Source organism: Calonectris borealis, chromosome 2 (genome assembly GCF_964195595.1).
Source record: "Calonectris borealis chromosome 2, bCalBor7.hap1.2, whole genome shotgun sequence".
Taxonomy (NCBI): Eukaryota; Metazoa; Chordata; class Aves; order Procellariiformes; family Procellariidae; genus Calonectris; species Calonectris borealis.
In genome coordinates this window covers 123,584,361-123,608,084 of record NC_134313.1, presented here as the reverse complement: position 1 = coordinate 123,608,084, position 23,724 = coordinate 123,584,361, and the positions used below count along the sequence as shown (strand labels likewise).

The following is a 23,724-nucleotide window of genomic DNA, read 5'->3' as shown; positions in this document are numbered from 1 at the left end:
GTACGTTTTGGGTTTCTTTGGGGTTTTTTTGGTAAATGAAGGTACAGATCTCATTTTGTGCACTATAATAGCTACTTTGAAGAAGTCTATCAAAATATTTACTCAGGTTATTGCCCTTTCTCCTAAACATACTATGACCTTGTCATTTGCTGAATATGTAAAGGTGAGTGAGTACGTTAATTGCTTGTAAGTGAGGGTGTTAAGAAACAAGTGAGTGAGCACAGTACCCAGCACACACATACACAGGGAGATCCCTGCAAAGTCTCACACATGGCCAATCTGCACACAGAGCACAGCGGGGGAATTTTCAGGGGCGAGAAGGAAGTACATCTGGCTGCAGAATGATGCATGAAGCCTCAGCTGCTCTGCGCATCCCTCAGCAAACTTCACGTGATGTGTTGTACTTCATCCACACAGCAGTGCCGCTTAGGCAAGGCTAATATAATTCACACTTGCGCTATTCACTTTTACTCAGGAAGCCGGAGACTTATGGTGAGGTCTTCCAGTTGACACCTTCTAATGAAAGAGAGAATGTGGTTTTTTGTCTTAAAGAAACTGAGTAGCTGGAGTTCTTATGAGGAAACAGAAGAGCAGTGGAGACAATGTGGGAGTGCAGTGAAATCCGTCTAGGTGGCAAGTCACTATAGAAATAGAAATATGAAGGTTTGGGATCAGTGCCATTTTCAGATGCTAATAGCAATAGACTCTGATGAGAGAGACTCTCTTTTATGTCATGAGTTGCTCAGAAAGTAAGCACTACAAGTAACATTAATGAAAGAAACTCTTGCGTTAGTTCTGAAAAAATGGTAGATTCATGTAAAATAACACGGAGTCTAACAGCAAAAAGACCTTTTAGCCATTTTTAATTGATGTGTGAATGATATGGGCTTGCAAACAACTGCAGCAGGACAGTCACTTGACAAGATGTGATGTGCTTATTGCTTGAGTCATTGCAGTGTGCTGCACTGAGTGCATTCTTTGAGAGCAGAGAGACTTGCCGTTTATCAGAGTGCCAATTTAGGTAGCTTCTACTGTATTCTTGTGCAGGGCTTTGTACCTATATTCATGTGAGAGGGAAGTTTTGCTAAAAGTCCTTACAGGAATGTAGAAGGAAGCCATGGATGTTCTTGAATATGGTAGGTAGGAGTCCTTTGTCTTCTACTTTAAGTGAAAAAAAAAAGGCTCAGGGCTTAACCTATAGACAACCTGATCGTGTTTATGATTCAGTCACCAGCTTCCTTCACTACAGTCCCTGAATATTTTCCCTGGCATCTTCTTTTCAATTCCCATTGCACTCTGTTACAGCATTTTGAATTGCTGTCCTCTCAGTAGAAGTCATGATAAAATCGCCTACTCCAGTGAGAACAATTTCTAGTTTGTTATACTTGGTATCAGTATTCATTATAAAGTTTATAGCAGCAGAGATTTAACTTTACCTTTCAAGTGGAGTTCATTCTCTCTGCAAAAATTTCTACTTCAGTGCTAAGCATTTTGATATTGGGATCTTCTGCAGTGTTGATAAGAAATCTCTGTTTCTTGAACTAGCTCCCTCAAAGGTTATCTGAACTTTTTCTCATTATGCTCCTTCCCAGCCTTCCATGTTAACAGTGGGAAGTCAAGCAAATATATAAATCAGAGTTGTGTGACTCATATTTCTCATATTGGGATTTTAGGCTGAGGAATCATGTTAGATGCAGGAAACAGGAGGAGCCGTTTTTTGGTATTTTCTGTTATGGCCACCATCTCATTCTCATGGTGGTTCCCATCCATGGTACCAGGTAACTTGATGCATGCCTCAGTCTGAGGAGCTCTACTCTCACATGCTATCCAGAGCCAAATTATCTTCACCACAGAGATCCATGAGGAAAACCTAATGTCTGTTCCACCGATGCTCCCCTATAGAGGCTTTCCAACTATGGTTCTCAGAAGACAACCAAGCTATTCTTCAGAAACAACTCCTCAAGCCAAAGCTTTTTTTTCACCATCAGATCAAATTGTTATATCACCTATTCTTTTTTGTATGGACAGCTTGTCAAAGTCTTCTTTACAAGATGTCAGAAGCTTTGGCTTGAATTGCCTGAAAGATTGGCTTTGTCCCTAAGGAAAGGCTTTAGAAGAGTCATTGTAGCAAACACTAGCTTGTTTTCTGCCAGCTTCTGAAAAACTTGACAGACAAACTGAAAGCTTTCTTCAGGCTTGGACTAACAGCACTGATAGCTTGTAAAAAGGTCAAAAAGGCTAAAAAGGTCAAAATCTACATTAAAAGAGACAGACCCAACTTGTTTAGATCTCTAGCTGAAAAAGTTTTTCTGCTTCTTTTCAGCTTACTCTATCTTATTCTGAGGCCCTTCCTTCCAAGTTTTGACCACCTCAGCCACAATTTGACCACAATGAAGGGCCAGGCAGAAGCACAGAAGCCTGTGGAGAGTCTTAGATGCATGCTTGACATCTCAAGTCTGTGCAGGGTTTCATGATCTAAAATGGAAGAGCGAAGGTGAGGAATAAGACAAGTGTGTGCAGAAATTTCTGGACAAGAACAAGCCTTATTAGGGGTTTTGGTGCAGTTGGCTATATTCACAATTCCACCTCCCTATATTATGTAGTATTTGTGTCCCAGGTGTGCAGTGAGTGGAGGCTTCCCCTTGAAGCCTCTTCAGCGCTGTAGTCAAAATTAATTTCTTGGACTTTGTAAAATCAGGATTTGTGTATTACAGACTAAGGCTAGTTTTTGAATAATGGAATATCTATGGAATAGAATGTGTATCTTGTTCTCTCTTTCCTGAAAATATAAAGAGAAATAAAAGCATAGGAAATGAAGAAAAAAACCTTAGTATAGAGTGTTTGGTGCTGCTTTGTGGAGGTATCCATGAATATACACAATGAGTCATTTTAATAGCCGTGAACTTTAATATGCAGTTTAGAATTCAATAAAATGTATGTCAGTAAGAGAAAAAGGCTTTTATGCCCCAAATTTTAAGTAAATTAAAATCCTTTAGCACAGCAGTAAGCACCTCTTAGTCAGTCCCTGAAGTCTTACACACAGCAGCATACCATGATCAGGCAAAACACTTCATCATCACCTGCTGAGTGTAAGTAAAGCTGTCTTTCAGAAGTCACGGAGGAAAGGCATTTGGTGATATTTTTATTCTGTTCCTGTGAATGCTTATAACACTATTGGTTTAGACTAATGAGCAGTATGCATATATGTTTCTCGTGCTTGTGACGTTGGCATCAAACGTACCGTTTATCTTGAAAATTCAGAAAGAAAGGTTATACTGAAGTCGTTAAATAAGCTCTGGGTAATCTTTAAGATAAATAGTCCTAAAAATGTCTAAAGTATAGAAGACTCTTTGTACATTTATTTCTGCACATTTTTGAACCATTGCAGTAAAGAAACTGATTATTTCATATAGTGTTTTATTAGATGTTGGGTGGACCTTCCTAAGGGCCAGCTCTGAGCCTACTGAAACTGGTTTTGCTATTGACATCATTGAAGGCAGCTTTAGGTGAAGGCAAAAGCAACAAATATAGAAAAGCTAATTGGGTTTTTAGACTTCCATAAAAAAAATTCTTGGTGACCTTTTAATTGCCATTGACTGTCACCGCTGAAGGTGTCATGCATGAGGAATAAGATGTCTTCTCACAGACAAAAGACATATTTGATAAGGAAGTTTATTGACACTGTCTGAGCTATGAGTGTTTTTTGCAGACGAATAGAGGACAGTATTCTTGAAGATATTGATCCTGAAATGTTTTTGAGCATGAAATTTCCTCTTATACATGCTACAGTTGTTCTGTTCAACACTCCATTTTCTGGTAATAATTTCTGTCTGGTGATCCCAAGACATCTCACAGCATAACTGTAGCTTTTTGCTTCTCATGGGCTAAGCCAAAATGTTACTTACATATCCATCCTCCTTGTCCCAGTCTTTCTCACACCTCATTTTTAAAGGCCAGTCTCCATCTCTTCATTATTTAGGGCCAAATGAGCTCACTACGGAAACACATTAAACATCTTAGCCCACAAGTTTCTCTTTCTTTTACTGTTAATCTATTTCAGGATAATTGCACAGTTACCTTCCAGACCCAGATTTGAAGGTCTGAAGCATTTTGGTTTTGCTGTTTGCTTTACAAGCAAGTGAAGTGAGAGTACAGTAAAACTAACCTGGAACAGTAGGAGAGTTGAACCTGCCTTTATGTTACCAAGCTGGGAACTCGGTTCTTGGCTCCTGTCCAGGAGAGGTGAGTGAATGCTCCCGGCTTGTGAGTCATTGCTGTCCCAAGGCATCAACTGAGAGAGAAAGTGGGAATCGGTGAATCCTGGGCTCTTCCTGCCTAAGAAGAAATGAAGGTGAGCGAGGCAGTGGCTACTGCCCAGAAGCATGGGAGTCCTCTGCAGCAGAAGCAGTAGTCCCCCCTCAAGGCTGAAGCTGGAGCTGATGGTCTAATTCCCCAGGCATTTTCCATGGGTCTTCATTCAACTTCTTCCCATTGTCCATGCTGTTCCCCTTTCCACAGCAAAAATGAGCTGCCTCTCTTCTTGTCTTGGCTCTCTGTCTCTTATACTGCTCCTCTCCATCCTGCATCTGGGAATGGGAAGAGCACGTCACCTGCCGATGCCATCATTTCAACAGTTCTTAGCAGCTTTACATTTGTTATGATGCACTTTGAAATGAATAAAGAGAACAAACTCAGCAGCTCGAGTTAGTGAGTCTATTAGGGCATGATTAAACTTTGAGGTATTTTCTTGGGATGTTCATCCTGGTGCTCATTTTGCACATTATTTGACCCTTAGGTCAGACCCTTAAAATAAAGTGTAATATTTTGTGAATTTACTTAGATATGTAAAGAAAACTCAGGCTTTTTCAGCTTCTTTACTGAGCTGCATGTCATAGATCTATGAGCCATTCTGTTACCCTGAATTTTTAAGCATTTTTTTTTTTTAAATGGACGGTAATGTCATAATTGCTTTAGCACTAGAGAGAGTAGCAAAACACATAAAACTGTAAGTATAGACTCACTCATTTTAAAATGTCAGATAGCCCCAAACACTCAAAACATTAGGAGAATTAGACTAATACATCTTTTTGTTTTGCACAAAAGGCATGAATTCCCTAGTTTCTCGTGCTGTGCATACATAATGTATAGATTGAGCTGTTCAGTTTTCTAGCACCTTGATTTTGTCAATAGTTTGCAAATGTGAGAATGCTTTCACGTGACATTAATTATATAGTCTGTTTCCAATACGGAACCACTTGAAGAATCTTGACAGTGTTTACTAGATGCAGCATTGTGACCTTGGGAGGTTTACAGAGGCACTTGAGAGAAATATAGGTAGTGAATACGCACTGGGCATTCACCAAACCCTTGCCAGGGCTACTGTTGTTTACTGTTTCCCGTATTGCTTCTGTCTTCATCTGCTTGCTACTCTAATACTGTACGTGTCTGTGAGAAAAATCTGTCCTTTTCCTTCTTTGCTTCACCACGTTTTTCCTCAATCATCACATAGTGATTTCTTTCTGTTGTACATGTAAGTCATTAAGGTAAACGTCTCATATTCCCCATGTGGAAGGAGGTGAGCAATGCAGAGTTGGTATCATGAAAAATAGCCCATGGGGTAAACCACCAGAAACTGGGCAACATGCAAACTATCTTGGGTGAAGAGGAGGTTAGCAGACCCAAAACATCGCACTTGCCATCACTGCAAAGGGAGCAGCCTCCGCTTCTGAGGGTGCAGCAGCATCGGGGGTGATTCTGTCGCAGGTCTGTCTCCTTCTGCAATGAGCCTCCTTGCTGAGCAGCTTATCTTCATGCGATGTTGGTCTGCAGAGTTTGGAGATACCAAACCAGCTGTACTACATTTACAGTAGTACATGTACTATGTTTACATTAGCCAGACATGGCCAAAGATTGTGACAAAACCGGAGGATACTGGTACTTGTAAGGCCTAACCTTGCTCTTAGTTTTAAGGTAACACATTAGACGTGTATCTCCATTAACATTTTTCTGCAGGAAAATAAAAGGAGCTGAGTACTAGAAAAATACACTTTAGCTTAATGACAATTTTTCTGGTTCAGTCCCGTTTCAGAGCAAGCTTGGGTTTTATCTTTGTGAATCTACTAGCTGAAACAAATTATTTAGATAGTATATTATGATTGTTATGTTTCTGTAAATGTTAATAGAAATCTTCATTATTCTTTTATATGCCATATTTTCAGGCATCTGGATGTACAATTATTTGATTTTCCAAGAGACTTGAGACAGAGGAATGATCAGGGTCCTATTCTGAAAAGTGTTGAGGTATTAAATGTTTACTTCTTGGGAAAAAAAATAGAAGGACTAGACCTCTTTCTGCCTTTTTAAATGCCTAAATAACTCTGGGAAGCTTGTCTTATTTTGATGAAGAATCAGAAGAAACTGAATGCATAAACCTTTCTAAGCCTTCTGAAAATCATAGATCTACTGTCCGTAGTTGGTAATTGCTTTTCTTTCTTTCTCTATAGTATGGTGTAGTCATGGAATTGTATGCCTCTGCCAAAACGTGAATTGGCCTTCGTCCTGTTTTGTGCTATAAACTTTTTGCAGGGCTACAGATGTGGAAAGGGACCTGAAAGAAGTTGTGGACTTAATCCACCTACCTTCAGGCCCCTTTGAGTGGATATAGGTGTGAACTAAGCCCAAATGGTTAATGTATAAAAACTTTACACAAACAGTTATTTGTGTGTATATGTTATGTGTACTATTTTTATGTGTACTATTTTTATGTGTACATATATACGCGCATATATACTTGTCACAACTGGGCATCTCAGGATCCACAACAGTTGGGTTTTTTAACTTTTAAAATGTCTTTTGGATTGGATTACTTAAAAGTATTATTACTTTTATGGTAAGTATGGTTGTTTAGCATAGTTCAGCACTTGAGTGCTGCTTCATCTCCCTCTGTTGCTGTACAGTTCACAAGCCCAGCTGAAGGTTTCGTTAGTAAATTACTATGGGCTTGTGATGTTTCTATCAAGAATTGTCCAGCTGATTACATTAATTTCTCCATTGATGCACTTGACCTGTTGACAGCCTTTTAATGAGACTGTTAACTCAGAAATGCATTGCTTTACATCCAATAGTAACATTTAATACAAGATGGCTGAAGACAATGCTTGGATTGAGCAAAAACATATGTAGTAATATTTAATATTATGATTGCTCGATTGAAATGCATAAGTCTGTATCTTTTCCTTTCTCTGATGGGCAAATTGTTAATTTTATAACTATCATTTTGGTGTGGGACCCTAAATCAGGAGAACCCCCCCAAAATTCAAGCCATGTAAAAGGAAGTCAGCATTAACTCTGAATTACCACACAGCTGAATAAAAGAGATTGCAGTTATATTCTTAAACTCTTATGAGAACTGTATATAATTATTGACTCTTCAGAGAGAACTACTGTATCCTTGCATGCCCACATTCGAGAAGCAGTTGTATGTTGTGCTGCTTTTAAGACACATCCATCTAAAACAAATGCATTGATAAACAAAGCAAATGGCATCAGGTATGTGTTAAATGTGCCTCGAATTTTTGCTTGATCTTGATCAGTGATGCTGAATGAGTTAAACTGATGACTTTTCAAAGATTCTTTGTATGCCATGACACTGTTAAAAAAACAGAATGTCGTTTAAAATAATTTTAGCAAGGCTAGGAAATCTCAGAATATGTATAACGAGCCTGCAGCCCAGGAAAGTGTGTTTCAGGTAATTCTTCATGGGCACTAAATGGTATCATTTTCACCTGTCTTACCTCCTGAAGAATAGCTCTATATAAGCAAACTTGTTTGCTCTCTCATTTTTAGTATTGTCAGTAAATCTGTTAATATAGAAGACTTTAAAATTGCAATATTCAGGTTAGATTTCAATGACCATGTTTTGTTGTGGTTTGTTTTTTTCTTCTGTGGGAAAAACTAAAAAAAAATTTCCTCTTATGAAAACTATGTGCTAAATTAGTAGTAGCTAGAATTCAGCTAGTAACTCTAAATTCTAATTAATGCTTCTTCCAAGAGCAGATGTCAGCTTCAATTCCTATTTTACAAATTCATTTGTCTCAGAAAATGAGATGCATGGAGAATATTATTGTTGATATTTCTTCAGCTGTGTCTACAGCTTTTAATAATAAGATCCTTCTTAGCTCATGGGAAAACATGTCCTAAATATGCTTTAGATTTTGCGGGTCTTTGAAGTAGGACATCAGAGAGTTTTGTTTGCAATCAAATTAAGGTGCTTTAATTCAGGAATTAAGATGTAATTAAGGATGAATTATGAAAATTATCATTGTGTCTTCAAGTGAAGAAATTTTCATTCAGCAGTAATGTGATGAAAGTCAAAGTCCATTGAGGCTTGAAGGTGAAGGCAGGGGCTAATATTAGCAATTCAGATTTTCTTTTACTAGCTTTTATATAATAATTCTTTCCATTTCCTTTCTTTTTTTTTAAGAAGCCCTTTTCTTAGACTTTGCCATACTTTTCACATTCCCAAGACTGAACAGCTGTCAGAACTAGAAAGGTATTGTCCTACCTTTAGAAATAAGTTCCTAAAAAATACATCATGGAACTTACAATGCGCTTCTCCTAGCAGATCTAAAGGGTCTTTACAGAGCAACAGACAAGCTTTGCTGCAAATGCAGTTTTGAACCCAGAGCAGTTTCTTTCAGGGTTCAGAGAAGTTGTAGTCATTCATAGCCAGTAATGCCAACACACGGAATGACAGGAAGATAACTTGAGAGGAGAGGGACCTTTTCTGTTGTAACTGAGATAAACCTGTTTGTTTACTGAACCATGAGATGCTGTGGCAGATATCCTAAGATTTTCTGGTACAGTCAGAAAACAATGTTTTGTATGAGATCAAAGATATGTAATTTCCTGATTCTTTTGCAGAGTGATTTCAGGAGATAAATGTAACAATCTTTTTCACCAAGATTCATGTTACTGCTGGTTAGCTGCAAAGTGGCACGATTGTACTCTGTTTTAAAGAGAAATATAAGGTTAATAAATGAATGCTTAGAAATAGCATGTTCAGGGACAAATCGGAGTTGGGTGTATTAGTGGGAATCCTAAGTAATACTGCTGGACTCCATGGGGATACCCTTGACTTAAGGGGAACAGAATTTAGTGACGTCTGCTGAAATTATTCTTTCAAAGATCCCTGCACTTGCTTTTATGGCCCGTGAGTCCTAATCACGACAGGTTTGCCTCCTGCTTTACAATATGCTTGTTGGGGTAGGGTGCAGGCGGCCTGGCTGTATCCAAAAGGATAAATAAATGCCCACTGGAATGGATATTCCATGTCCAGAAAGCTTCTTTTTAAGGTTTACATTGAGGTAGCCATGAATAACATCAGTATTTTGAAATAACTGGATTTTCTGTGGTTGGCTTAGGAGCCGTGTGTTTGTTGCCTGCCATGGCAGAGATGAGATGTTATTGCTGGTGCCTGATCCAGAGGGAATTTCATGGTGTTATTCGGGTGTGCTCAGTAGTGACTTGTGCAGAGCGTGGTGACTCGGCGGCTGCAGAGCCTCTCCTTGCTCCCAAGCACGGACCACACTGCAGCTCCCCCGAGGCACTAGTGAAAACTCAGTGTTTGCGAGGAAAAAGTGCCGCTTCCCTTTGGGGGTGGATGAGGGAGAGCAGAATGGTTTTAAAAGATAGTCGCTATCATGCTGAATGACATTTGGAAGTGGGAAGCTGAAAACCTCTTGAGCTGCTGATTTGTGTCATAGTTATCCTTCTAGGCAGGCAATGACAAGCTGTTGAGAAATATTAACCCAGCTGCTAACGCCCACAGAGGAGCGCAAACTTAAGCATTAATCTTGTTTTGTGGCTTTTGTCAGTGTTGCATAAAGGTAGGTGTATTGTAATTGATCTCCAGACCAGAAGGGAAATGTTAATATGTAGCTAGTAGCAGAATAGTCAAAATAAAGACCCACGGGGTAATAGAAAATTCTTTGTTCACCCAGGGAAAGATTTACAACTTCCTCAGCCAGTTGAGAACACAACATTATTATATTGTCAAATTTTAGTAATTTTGCACTGATGCGTAGGAAATCAACTGCAAATCACCAGATAGCCTGATAAATTCATTTGGGCCCAGATCCACTGAATGACTTGGAACATTTTTAGACACCCTGAGTATAAAATTGCAGTTCTCAAGGCTCCTATTTAGCTTCCCTCTTACACTGGCAGTGAGTCAAAGCGGTAAGTGCCTATGATTTTGCTGATATTCATACTCCTTCTCACATGCTCAGAAGTGCCTTACCCTTGACAGAACCAAGTCCCTATCTCATGCCCAAACCCATCCTTATCCACAAATCAGAAATCTGTCTGCCTCTATGGCCTTTGGGGCTTCTTCCAGTTAATTTTGTCTAGGCGTGGATTGTGCCCTGCACAAAAGCTGGTAGCAAGAGGCGTTTTATTTCAGACCACAGCTTCCATGGATGACAGCATGGGGACTGGCAATATCTGCTGTCCAGCCAGTAGATTGGTGGTCGCAGCATGCCTCCAGGCTATGGCCAGCCCTGTGCCTCCTCTGCCTGGAGCATTGGGACTGCTCTCTGCAGCCAGGAGTGAGGGAAGTTTAGTAATTTTAGTAATCTAATTTAGGAATTTTAGTAATCTAAGCTTAGACAGGTACACTCTTTGCTGGGTAAAAAACTGGCTGGACGGCCAAGCCCAGAGAGTCGTGATGAACGGAGTTAAATCCAGTTGGCGGCCGGTCACGAGCGGTGTTCCCCAGGGCTCAGTACTGGGGCCGGTCCTGTTCAATATCTTTATCAACGATCTGGACTGGGGGATCGAGTGCTCCCTCAGTAAGTTTGCAGACGACACCAAGCTGGGCGGGAGTGTTGATCTGCTCGAGGGTAGGAAGGCTCTGCAGAGGGATCTGGACAGGCTGGATCGATGGGCTGAGGCCAACTGTATGAGGTTCAACAAGGCCAAGTGCCGGGTCCTGCACTTCGGCCACAACAACCCCATGCAACGCTACAGGCTTGGGGAAGAGTGGCTGGAAAGCTGCCCAGAGGAAAAGGACCTGGGGGTGCTGGTTGACAGCCAGCTGAACATGAGCCGGCAGTGTGCCCAGGTGGCCAAGAAGACCAATGCCATCCTGGCCTGTATCAGAAATAGTGTGGCCAGCAGGAGCAGGGAGGTGATCGTGCCCCTCTACTCGGCACTGGTGAGGCCGCACCTCGAATCCTGTGTTCAGTTTTGGGCCCCTCACTACAAGAAGGACATGGAGGTGCTGGAGCGTGTCCAGAGAAGGGCAATGAAGCTGGTGAAGGGTCTAGAGCACAAGTCTTATGAGGAGCAGCTGAGGGAACTGGGGTTGTTTAGCCTGGAGAAGAGGAGGCTGAGGGGACACCTCATCGCGCTCTACAACTACCTGAAAGGAGGTTGTAGCGAGGTGGGTGTTGGTCTCTTCTCCCAAGTAGCTAGCGATAGGACGAGAGGAAATGGCCTCAAGTTGCGCCAAGGGAGGTTTAGATTGGGTATTGGGAAAAATTTCTGTACTGAAAGAGTGGTCAGGCCTTGGAACAGGCTGCCCAGGGAAGTGGTTGAGTCACCATCCCTGGAAGTATTTAAAAGACGTGTAGATGAGGCACTTAGGGACATGGTTTAGTGGGCATGGTGGTGTTGAGTTGATGGTTGGACTCGATGATCTTAGAGGTCTTTTCCAACCTTAATGATTCTATGATTCTATGAAAAAAAAAAAAAGTTGCGGTCACTGTTGAATTTCTTGCATTTTGCAGTGAGAAAGCACACTCTCTGGGCACTCACTCACACATGATAACCTGGATTTCAATCCCAAGGACTGAAGGACTCCAAACACTGTTCATACTATTTTATCCAGGGACCGTTTCATGCAAATAATGATTGCACATACCTCCAGTGATGTCCTTAGTCCTCAATCTATCCAGAGTTATCCTCCACCATTGCTCATTCTCTTCTGTCCCAATACATCTGCTTTCATACAAATCAGAATGAAAATGAAGGAGAGTCCTTCATCCCCCCATCTGACTGGTGATTATGGTACTGCTCTGGGAGATGTGGTTTGAATCTTGTTCTTCCCCCAGGTTTCCAGCTCTCTGGGTTAATGCTCTAACCACGGGCCCTGGGATAAAAGGGGACAACTGGGTACCTATGTGGTCATGTTGAATTGCAGCGAGTTCTGGGTGGGCAGAGGTGATTCCCAACTTTAATAAAGCCAGACAGGTCTCAAATTTAGGATATGCTTTTCTTCAGTTTTGGTGGGCTGTTGTTTTGGATCAATGCCTTTCTGGGGTGCCTGCATTGTACAGGGAGCATGGGGTTCAACCACAGAGCTGTGAATTTTATTGCATAAAGAAGATGCTGAAAAGTTAGGAAACACAGTGCTCAGATGCCAGCAATAAATCCCTCCACATACCTAAGTCGCTGTAACACAGTGAAACAAGAGAAAGAACAATCTGAGATATGACATTTAAGCACATTAGTGTATATCATCCTGGGTCAGGCCCTTGGTTGGTAAAGCCTGATATAACTCTTTGATTTCAGCATAGTGAAAAACTATTTAGGGCAGTGTGTGATGGGGTTCTGGCCCACAAAGTCTGTCACAGTGATGACATCCCAGATGTGAAGTATGCCCTTTGCTCGTGTAATCTTGGCTGAGAAAGAGGAGATGGCTCATTTCTGGTGGAAAATAGTGAGTTTGTAGGTGAGTGAGTTAAAAGATAGCACAAAGGGAGTAAATGCAGTAAATCAGAAAACACAGCCAAATGGGAGTGTAAATGGGAGCTCTGTACTTGTTCTCACAGCACATTGGTGGTAAGGCTTTTAACCATTTCAAAACGGTAATGTAGGTGTCCCATTTTTCATGTGAAATAGAAGTAACTGTAAACAGAAGGGCAGTGCAAAATCTGTAATTGTGCCTCTGTAGGACTTCACATGGTCGGACAAATATCCCCCAGCACAGGATCGGGGCCATAATGGGCAAACCTCGCTTTCCAGGAAGCCACTTCCCCCCTCCCTCCATCAGGATGATAGATTCACTCAGTAACGTCTATTTGACATTTACTGTCTTAGGTTCCACACTTCTGCTTCTGTGACAGAAAATGCATGATGTGGTAGCAGACTCGCATTAATGCAGCTCTCAAGTCCAAACAGAGCCTGATGTCTCCTCTTGTAAAAGCAGGTTATAATTTTTGTTACCTACCCCTTAATTTTCAACCTATGAACATTTTTTCCCCTAATTCTATTGTATCAGCTATTATACAAATTAGCTGATTTGCATGCTCTGCCAAGCTTAACCAAAAAGATTCAAGTCTGCAGGTCACATTTATTAGCAGAAGCAATACTCCCGAGGTACATGTTTGCTTAATTTTTCATCTTTAAATAGATAGGACTGCCAAAAAATTAAACATACTTGTCTAAGAGGGAGAGAGGAGTCAGTAAAGGCATTGATGAAGTAGCAGTGATTTCAAAATAGCATGTATTGATTTTTAACCATTGGAAACAAATACTGTGATATTGCTGATGAAGTTTTGTGAAGAAATGTACATTATTTGACAAACAAATCCCTATTTAGCTTTCTGTGCTAATCTAATCCCTAGGTTTCCAGTGTCTGAGAATTAATCACTTCCAACAGTTTTAGTTTTCCCGTAAACAGCACCTTTGGTAGAAAAAAAGGGGCAGTTTTTAGTTACAGGAAGCAGGACTGAGTCAGGTCTGGACCTTCAGAGATTTCAACTTGGCCCTGTGGCTTCTGATCCTGGGTCTTGGCTTTCTCTGCCCCAAGTTCCGGATCCGCCTCTGTGTCAGGAGCCAGCAGGAGGGGTAAGGTGTAGCTGAAGGGTTGGGCATGACCAAGCTGCAGAAAAGCAGTGAGAGCAGGCGGGATGTGAGGAGAAGTGTTTCCTCCTTCTGAGATCAGAGAGTCTTCTAGGATATCCTTCAGGAAAAGGATTAGATGTATTGTCCATTTTTACCAGCAGTAGGTCCTACTACATATAACAACAGGATTTTTTAGAAGTCTCTTATATGCTAATAAGTGGTTCTGTATTACTGAGGAAACTGTATGCTTTCATATCAAATGAAGTTTGAGAAACAATAAACTAAAATTCTTCGTAATGGTTTTCTAAGAATGGAGGAATTTACATAATGTGTAAATTTTACTGGCTGCAATCTCACTATAACGACGTCATTCCTCAGCAGTTACAGGATGACCGCAGACGAAAAGCAGCCACCCCTTTAGGTGAATTATGTTATCAGGTTAGAACAGTTGGCCTTGCGCTGGTGTTAGCAAAATCCGTACAAAATCAGCAAAAAAACGACAACTGGAGTATGTGATGTTGTTGGGGGGCAGCGTGCAGGTTTAACCATTTAAACTGTTGTTGGGAAATCTTATGCGCGCTCCCTCTGAACCCACCTGCAGAGTATTAGAGTGCTAAGCCTTAATGCTGGCACCAGGAGACAACTCCGATCCCTTTCTCTACTCCTGTACAGCTCAGAAAGGGCGATCCCCGGCGTGGCCACAAGCCGAGTGTGTCCCAGCTCCCTGCTGTCCTCTGCCCTGGGCACTGGCTGTGGAGCCAGCCTGCGGGTAGCACGAGCCCAGGGCCATGGGCAGCTCCCCACAGACAGTGGGCATTGCCCTGCGGGCAGCATGAGCCCAGGGCCATGGGCAGCTCCCCGCGGGCAGTGGGCATTGCCCTGCGGGCAGCATGAGCCCAGGGCCATGGGCAGCTCCCCGCGGGCAGTGGGCATTGCCCTGCGGGCAGCATGAGCCCAGGGCCATGGGCAGCTCCCCGCGGGCAGTGGGCATTGCCCTGCGGGCAGAAAGACATGCTCTGCTTGTGCCTGAAGCTGTGCTGGCAAGCGTGCTGTCTGCAGAAGTGGGGAGCAGCTCAAAGCCCCCCTCAGAGAGAGTATAGACATAGCTGTGAGACAGCAAATACTGTAAAGGCATGCTAATCCTTTATAAATAGCAGGCAGCTCACTGCTGGGGTGATAAATGAGGCAGTTCCCATCCTGGGACAGCTCTGGGATCCATCCTTTCAGTTTTCCATAGCCTAAATTTGTAGAAAGCAGTGTGTGACAGAGACTCGGTGGAAAGGGAACATGAGTGCAGATATTCAGGCTGAAATTTTGGAATACTATACTGTTCACTTCCTAGTACCTCTTTTTTGTCTAAAAGAATTTCCACCAAAAGAGTGTTAAGGCATCAAATGTTTTCACATGCTAGAGACACAGTATGTGTAATGCTTGAGAAATATGTGAGAGCGTTAGAATCTCAGATATCATTAGTTTATTTTAGTATGGAAGAAAAATTTGTCAGAGAAACCTTGTTCAGATATGCTGAGAAGCTTTATTGAAGAGGTCTTCATGCCATGATGGATTTCTGAAAAAGGAATGATTGTCCCACCTAAATACTCTCGAAATCCTAGCAAAATGCTAGTGGGAGGAAAAGCTGCTTACCACAACTTTACCTAACCAAAATAAGACATTTTTTAATGCAAATTGCAGATAGTCCTGCAAGGTGATGCCAATTAGTCCAGCCTCCTTTCTAACTAACTGAAGGGCATTATCACCCCTAAAATGTGCAAGTCTGACACTAAAAGACAATCAAATCTCAACTGCTCTAACATATAAAAGTTTAGTGAAAGAAAACAACACAAATCCTGTGGCAAATGTGTGCAGAGCGGGCCGATAGTTTCTCATATGCTGAAGGAAAATTACTCCAATATTTTCATCAAAATATTATGAACCCATCACTGAGCAGAAAATTTTATATTACCTATGGCTTGTAAGACAGGAATTTAAAGATGTTTGCCTTTAGAAAAAGAAGTTCTGTTCATTGTCTTGCAGTTTGCAAATGGATCTTCTTTATAAATCAACATTAAGAGCCTGTGAGTGTATTCTTTGTCACTGAATTACAGATCTGTCTTCTGATAAAAGGGGAGTGCTGTAGGAAAAGAACAAAGTGTCAGTTAGCTCATGCTGATCTTGTACAATGGTTTCCTTGTTATTTGATAGAAGCTAAAATAAAGCAATGAATCCTGAAATGTGTTTGTTCGCATAAAATGCCACTGGTGTATGGCTGACTAGGGTTGCTCCTTTTGGTTTTGATGAAATCCAGAGGCAATAATACGTGTGTGTATTGCTGTAGATAATACGGGGGCTTGCTGTAGATAAAAAGGTATGTCAGGTTTGGCATGGAAAGGGATCTTGGTTTGTAACGACGACGATGATCATGCTTCCCATGTCTTTACTATGGCCACGTTTTTACTCCTAGGCTCTTTGTATAACAAGCAATCATAGAGAAATTCCCCAGGAAACTTTAGTTCCTTGTACTGTCAGACAAATAAGGTGCATCGTTATATCATTTTAATCAAAGGTAACTACAAAATTTAAAAATACCAGTACTAGCTATTGCTTGTATTAATATATAATGTGAATTATCTTTTACTTGAACTTTATGTAATATTTATCCCCAGATCTGCCATTGGGAAGCTGGGCACGGAGGTATTTGAGGCAGTGTACAGCTATCTCAAGCAAGCGAGACAGCAGAATGCCAGTGAGGAGGAGATCAGGAGACGCCTGGAGAAACTGGTTTCTAGAGCAAGCGATTGCTTTGAAGTGGATCAGCTTCTCTACTTTGAGGAGCAGCTACAGGCTTCAGAAGCACGTCTTCAGCTGTAAAATGTGTGTCAGTAACAGCGCTGGAAATGGCAAGGAGGAGTGAAAGTGCTGAGCTGCCTTCTTTAGGCCAGCAAGCAAGTACGGGAGGTATTTAGAGGAACCTACTGAAGGTAATGTAGTACGTAAGCATGTGGGTAAACTCCATTTGAGAATGCAGACCCTAGTGAGAAAGAAGGGGGTAAATACAGTATAGATTACAGGGGCAGGAAGAAGAATAAATGTTTGTGACAGTGGAGGGGAGGATTCACCGTTACCAGAGTCCCCTTTTTCACCACTTAGGGCATAGAGAAAGGTATTCTCCTGGGCCTTGGCCAGGCGCCAATCCTGCACTCAGAGCATCACTGGCAAAGCTGCCTCTGATGGAAATGGTGCAGGATTAGGCTCCAGCTGCTGTTGATTCCTGCGCTAACTGGTCGTCATGACACTTAAGCCCATATTTTTTGTACTTTGGCAGGCTTACCTTTGAACACACATGTATATGTACGGCTACTCAGCCACTAACTGTCTTCTTATTATTCACTGTTCAAAAGGACTGCATTTAATCTGCATGGCTTTCAAAGAAACTGTGAAAAAGATGCGTACATGTATATTTATATACATATATGCATACTCACATACAGAGATAGGTATGTATATCCATAGAGGCAGAAAGATGTCTGACCATATACCGTACGTGTGTGCACATATAGAGACAGAGACATGAGGCCGGAGCGATAGCTGACTGTGGTAGCTAGGAATCCTTGCAGCGACTTCTGAGTTTTAGATCAAATTCATTGTACAGAGGTAGAACAATAAATTGACTTTTTTGGCTTGCACATGGTTACTGTTAAATGTTTTTTCTTAGTGTTTATGCTCCCTTCTTCATATGCATCACACTTTTGCTGATTTCAGCTGTATATCATGCTCTGATTATATACCTGATGTTTTCCTTCTACCCCTTCCTTCTTTATTCTTCATTCTGAGCTCCTTCATCCATCTGTGTAAAATACTAAAGGATAACAAAGTAGTACAATCTATAGAGGAATCTCAAATGAATTGTGGACCAAATTAATTTTAGGCATCAAGCCATTATCATAATCCTTATGTTTCCTGCTTTTGTGCCACAACTCTTAAAGGACTCAGGGACTGAATTAAATAAATTAAAAGAGATTCATAATATGAATATCAAAAAACATTGCTATTTGACCTGAGATGAGTTATTTACAGCTAAGGTTACCAGTATTGATAGTAAATTAAGCAGTGCTACCGATCCATCTTTGTGACATGCTTTAAGAGACTCAAAGGGAAAGGTAAGTAGAGTCATCTTAATCTATCTCAGCAGCGACACAGACTGAGGAAACAAAGGACTTGCCCAGCTACAGAAGATGTGGCATTATACTTCCAACTCAAAGTAGTAGGAGATTCTGGCATGTCTGATTTCAGCCTTTATTCAGAATACATGCTGTTACAAACCTGAGGCTAAAATCCACTGTGATGTTCACTGAGGTAGGGAAACATATTTTTTTTTCTTCTGTGTGGTGGTTCCGATGGGTGGAGAGACAGTTTGAAGCACAGATTCTCAGTCAGGTTTCAGTCTCTTTCCTGTTATTTCTTCTTGTACTTACACTCCCCATCCTTCTCAACGTTGTGTCTGTGTACCTGCTTCCATGTTTTTTGGACATGACTTCATTTAAGACCATTTGAAAACAGAAGTGCCAAAGTTCAAGATATAGGAGGAGTGCTTGGATGTTGCAGGGACTAAAAAGTTGACAAAGCAAACCGTAAGTAACTAACACATGGTGAGAATAATGGCAGAGGGAGATAATCTTGACCACTGCACTTACCTTTGGCTGTGATTCAGAGTGATTTATCACAAAAACTTCAAAAACAGCCTGTGTAAGCAATCAATCCCTTTTTATTAATGAGGAACACCTCCTCAGACTTCATTCCTGCAGCATGCAAGAAAAAAGAGGTGCATAGGAATGGGCAGGCTCTCTAAGGCAGTAAAGCACTTGGGATCGATCATTAAAGGGCAACCCTTAAAGCCTGGAAAACATGGTTTAGCCATGCAGATTACCCTCAGGGAAATGGTTGCTCTCTGATGAGCAGTACTTTTGCTTGTCGCACACGAAAAAGAAATCACAGCGCCTTTTACAGTTACTTCAGTTGCTTTCTTCTCTCTGCAGGATATGACCTTCAAGTCATGTGAGGATCTGGATGTTACTACTTTACTGGTTATATACTTCAAACTACACTTTGGTTTTGTTTTTTCCATCAATCATACCACAATTAGGCAATGTGGTATACATATTAAATTCAGCAGGAAACTTTTTGTCTTTGAACTGTAGTAAAAGCATAGAGATAAATCCCCTGGATTTGACAGAAATTCTTACATCGTTGTTTTTGTTGAGGGTCACTTCAGAAAAGCGTTAGGTTGCATTATATGCCTTTGTCTTTACTCTCATTTTCCAATAAAACCCTACGTTTTTCAGATCTCATCCCTTCCAAAATTCTCAGCAAATTGTTGGGTTTGAAATTGCATCATCCAGACTAGGACCAGCTCTTATTTTAGAGACAGTGAGGTCTGTCCCCACCACAACTTGATAAAACCCAATGAATTTCTCTTCTGTCATTCTGCCTTCCGTACCCTGGGGAAGGATATGCATCAGGAGTTCAACTCTGTTCTGCAGCTCATTAAAACCTGTTCCATAGCTGGCTTTTTGTTCATTTTTACTGGTGTTTAAAGGCCTCAGAGTATCCCCCTGCACTTAGGCAGCTGCACAGTAAGTAGCCTTCAGTGGGGATTTTCTGGGCTATCCCCAAACTTGCAGAGACAGGCATGAGGGTATATAGAAAAAAGTTACAAGGTCTTTTGTCAGACAATTGCCATATTTTTCTGTTTTCCAACGTGTAACAACAAAATATTCTCATCATGTTATTACTGTCTTGATAATGTGTAGTATATCGTTCTTTCTTTTTGTGTGTGATATTGTTATCATAAGCCTTTATTGCATTATGCATGTGTGCACGAACATACACACACATCTCCTATCAAATTTTCTCTTGAGGTTGCCACCAGCTAAAAATTGGAAGAGCCTCCACCGATCCTGACTATTTCAGACTAAAATGAAGATTTTATAAAAATGCATATAGACACATGAATCAAAGATTGTGACAGAGAACAGCTTACACAGCCTGGGGTAGAGAGGCTGGTGCTGTAGTGCCAGATTAACTGTCTCTGCTGAGCTTAGGGAAGCTGCATTTGGTGGAGTGGTACGAGTATTAAAGGTAGCAGCGTTTATTGAGATGCCGTGCTGATAATCTCTATGTACGGTTATCAGATTAGTTATTTTTCTGTAATCAAGTTTAGTATAAAAAGAAAGTAGTAAATTTTGAGCTAACAAAAAAAGTACAGTACTGAATCCTTAGAGATCAGCAGGTCCTTAGAAAAGCAGAAGGTCTCAAGAAAGCAGGATTTGGCAAAACAGTCACTGTATCATGAAGTCTATTAAGCAATGGTCGAGCCCAGTCAGGCTTTTAACAGGCCTTACTCTTCCATGAATAGATCAATCTACAAAGAGAGAAGTGCAGAATCCTTTTCTAACCTAATAAAGCCTTGATGGAAGGAGAGAAACAGATCAAACTCACGACATTATCTATTAGGCAAATGCAATGACTTGCCATAAAAGAAAAAAAATCTCTTCTTAAAAGATTAGGGAAGTGATTGTGCCCCTGTACTCGGCCCTGGTGAGGCCGCACCTCGAATACTGTGTTCAGTTTTGTGCCCCTCACTACAAGAAGGACGTGGAGGTGCTGGAGCGTGTCCAGAGCAGGGCAACGAAGCTGGTGAAGGGCCTGGAGCACAAGTCTTATGAGGAGCAGCTGAGGGAACTGGGGTTGTTTAGCCTGGAGAAGAGGAGGCTGAGGGGAGACCTCATCGCGCTCTACAACTACCTGAAAGGAGATTGTGGCGAGGTGGGCGTTGGTCTCTTCTCCCAAGTAACTGGCGATAGGACGAGAGGAAATGGCCTCAAGTTGCGCCAAGGGAGGTTTAGATTGGGCATTAGGGAAAATTTCTGTACTGAAAGATTGGTCAGGCCTTGGAACAGGCTGCCCAGGGAAGTGGTTGAGTCACCATCCCTGGAAGTACTTAAAAGACGTGTAGATGTGGTGCTTAGGGACATAGTTTAGTTGGCATGGTGGTGTTGAGTTGATGGTTGGATTTGATGATCTTAGAGGTCTTTTCCAACCTTAATGATTCTATGATTCTAAGATCAGATCTTGTATAAGATACATTTTAATTTTCAGGTTTATTCTGCTTGCTGGGGAAAAAGGGCTCAAGATGAAGAAAAGACTGAGTCCTTCTCTTTTATATATGAAATACATTTCCTATGTGAAAACATACATGAAATACAAGGAAATTCATTTCCAGCAAAATCCCATTGCTGGTGGTCATTAGTAGAAATCTAAAAGGAAGGAGGAAAATTGTTGGTATCATGGATAAAAAAGCAACAGAGCTGCTGAAAGTAAATGTGAGAAAATAAATATAAAGACATTAGATTGCTGTGGATGGGGCTTCATGAACAAATGGGTACAAATTTGACCCAATATGACCTACATATTTGTACCAAAAGCTTCACAAGCATCAGGCAACCTCGCTGCTTTTTTATTGACTCTCCTAAAAGTGCTACAAGCTGTATTACTTGATGCAGAGATATTGCAAACAAAGGAAGTGAGGTGAGTAATTATTTAATGCTTTGGGGTCTTGAACCTGGTAAAAAGGTGCTTGAACTATAAAGGGGAAAAGAACATTTGATTTTTTTGATAGGAAACAGAGCTGTCAATCTCTTGTCCACAGCTGCATTAGGAGGCAGACCAATTATATTTGTCACAGCAAACAAGAAGTAAATCCTTTCTTAGAAATTACTGGCCTGCCAGATAATCCCTAGAAGGCGTCAGAGTCCTCTATCTATAAGATGAATTATTAGAGTTTTACAGTGTCTGAAAATCCTGCCTGCAGGGAAGGACCATCCTTCCTACAGGACCTGGCTCTGTAGGTGCTGCCTTGTGACGACCAGCTCTGAGATGTCCTCAGGGCCGGATCACAAACCTGCAGCTGGCATGGCCAGACCTCACCCCCAACCACTGCTGGCTCTCCAAGCCCACACCTAGCTGAGGTGATGGATCATCGAGCAGATACAGAGGTGGAAAAAAGGTAGGAGGCAGCAAGGTAGGCTTACAGATAACTCTAAGACTGACCTTTCAGTGCACTATAGGTGCACATAGTGTCATCTGAAGGAATTTACTGGGCTAGAGAAGAAAGGCTCAAACAGAAAATTCGTTTGGAGACAGGAGCAATAGGCATGTACGCATACTTGATTTAATATTTTGTTTGTAATATGTGTTCACAACACATCATAAACTGAAAACCCTTTAGTCTGTCTCCTCTGAAAACTTGTGTTTTTCAGCAGAGGGAGATCCAGCAAAAAGTTTTCTGCATATGATTATGAGTAGTAAGTAGAATCCTCGTGAAAATACAGTCCCCAACTGCTGATTTGGCTGATGATCATTACTGCTCAGGAATATGACTGCCTTGATGATAACTTAACCCAGATGTGCTGGGTATATGTACATAAGAAGAGCTGGGAACAGCAAAGGCAAATGTATTTATGTACAGACTTCTCAGGGACGGGGTGGGGAAGGGACAGAATGGGAAGAGAGGGGTTGTAGGTTCCTCCCTCTTACACCTTCACCTCCTAATTATTTTTGTCATTTTTTTATTGCTGGGGGAATGAAGGGAGAGTGAGTGACTCTCTGAAGGCCACTGAAGGATCTGGAGCGAGACTAGGAGTGAAATCCTAGCAGGAAACCTTGACCTCAGTCCAGTGGTCAGAACAAGAGAAGACATGCAGACGCTTCTGGTTTCGTACAACTATGGGTCCAGTTTTCTTTTATCTGCATTGTAGTATGTCTATCACGGCTGGAAAGACACTTCATGTTTACAGATAATTTGCCATGTTAGTTCTGCAGACAGGTTTCAGCCCTGAGTTGTTCACAAATGGTTAGCTACAGCCCCCTGATGTTCAGTATTCCCGCACTGTGTAGTTGGTCACTACCCCAGCAGGTCAGGAAGCAGAAACCAGCTCATGGGAATAAACTTCCCAGCAGAAAAATCAGTTGAGGAAAACAGACCTTTAGTCAGCTGGTTTAAAAGTACACCTCTTGGGTGAATATTTATTCACTCCATTTGATGACACCTGGCCAGGGATTCCCAATGTTTTTCAACGTGCCAGAAATGCACACGCTGCGACTATCATCCCACAGATAAAACGGGCTCAGTTTTGTTGTCATCTTCATTAATACATGGCTAGCTGTTATCAAAGTACAAAGGCAGCGGTGAGCAAACAACAAGAAATAATGGCAAAGAAAAATGGCAAATGGAAGGGGAGAAGGTTACTCCTTTCTAACTGTCCTGTGTATTGATATATTTTCGCATTTAGAATCTGCAGTCTGTCTTAGGGAGCCTGAGAATGTTATACCTCTGTATATGTATCCGTATAGAGAAATGAATTGTGAATCTACCACGAATTTTCTGTATATCTAACTATCTATCATCTATCTCTACATCTATACATGCACGCGCACACATATATACATATAGGTATGTATCCTTTGGCACAGCATGTCACCAAAACTTGAAGAATACTTTCTCTCTCTTGATAAACAAAATGTCTGCCAACAGCTCAGATGTCTGCCAACTGCTCAGAAAAATTCTTACAAGCAGGTAAATGAACAGTTGAGTGCCCAAAAGTCGTGATCAGCTACTGCACCAGACACTGTACAAAACAGCCCCACGGCAATCCCAATCTCAGAGACCTCACACTGAAGTGCCAAGCAGGAAGGCAAATGGAGGATGGCTCAGAGAAGTAGCCTGAGCATGTGTAGCAAAATGCAACAGGCAGCCTACAGCGCTCCTCTTACTCCTCACCTGACACCGTGCCAGGCAGGAGGTGCCAACTTGTAGGTACT

At 41.5% G+C, this 23,724-nt stretch overlaps 1 protein-coding gene across 2 annotated transcripts in view; it reads left to right on the top strand.

The window, feature by feature from the left end:
* Nucleotides 1-17,532, top strand: part of NEK11 (NIMA related kinase 11) — a 101,413-nt gene extending 83,881 nt beyond the window's left edge. For both annotated transcript variants that reach the window (XM_075143295.1, XM_075143294.1), the window contains exon 16: nt 16,512-17,532. In XM_075143295.1, coding sequence (XP_074999396.1) covers nt 16,512-16,716 — 205 coding nt within the window. In that variant the 3' untranslated portion in view covers nt 16,717-17,532. The remainder of the gene's footprint in view (nt 1-16,511) is intronic.
* Nucleotides 17,533-23,724: the final 6,192 nt, after the last annotated feature.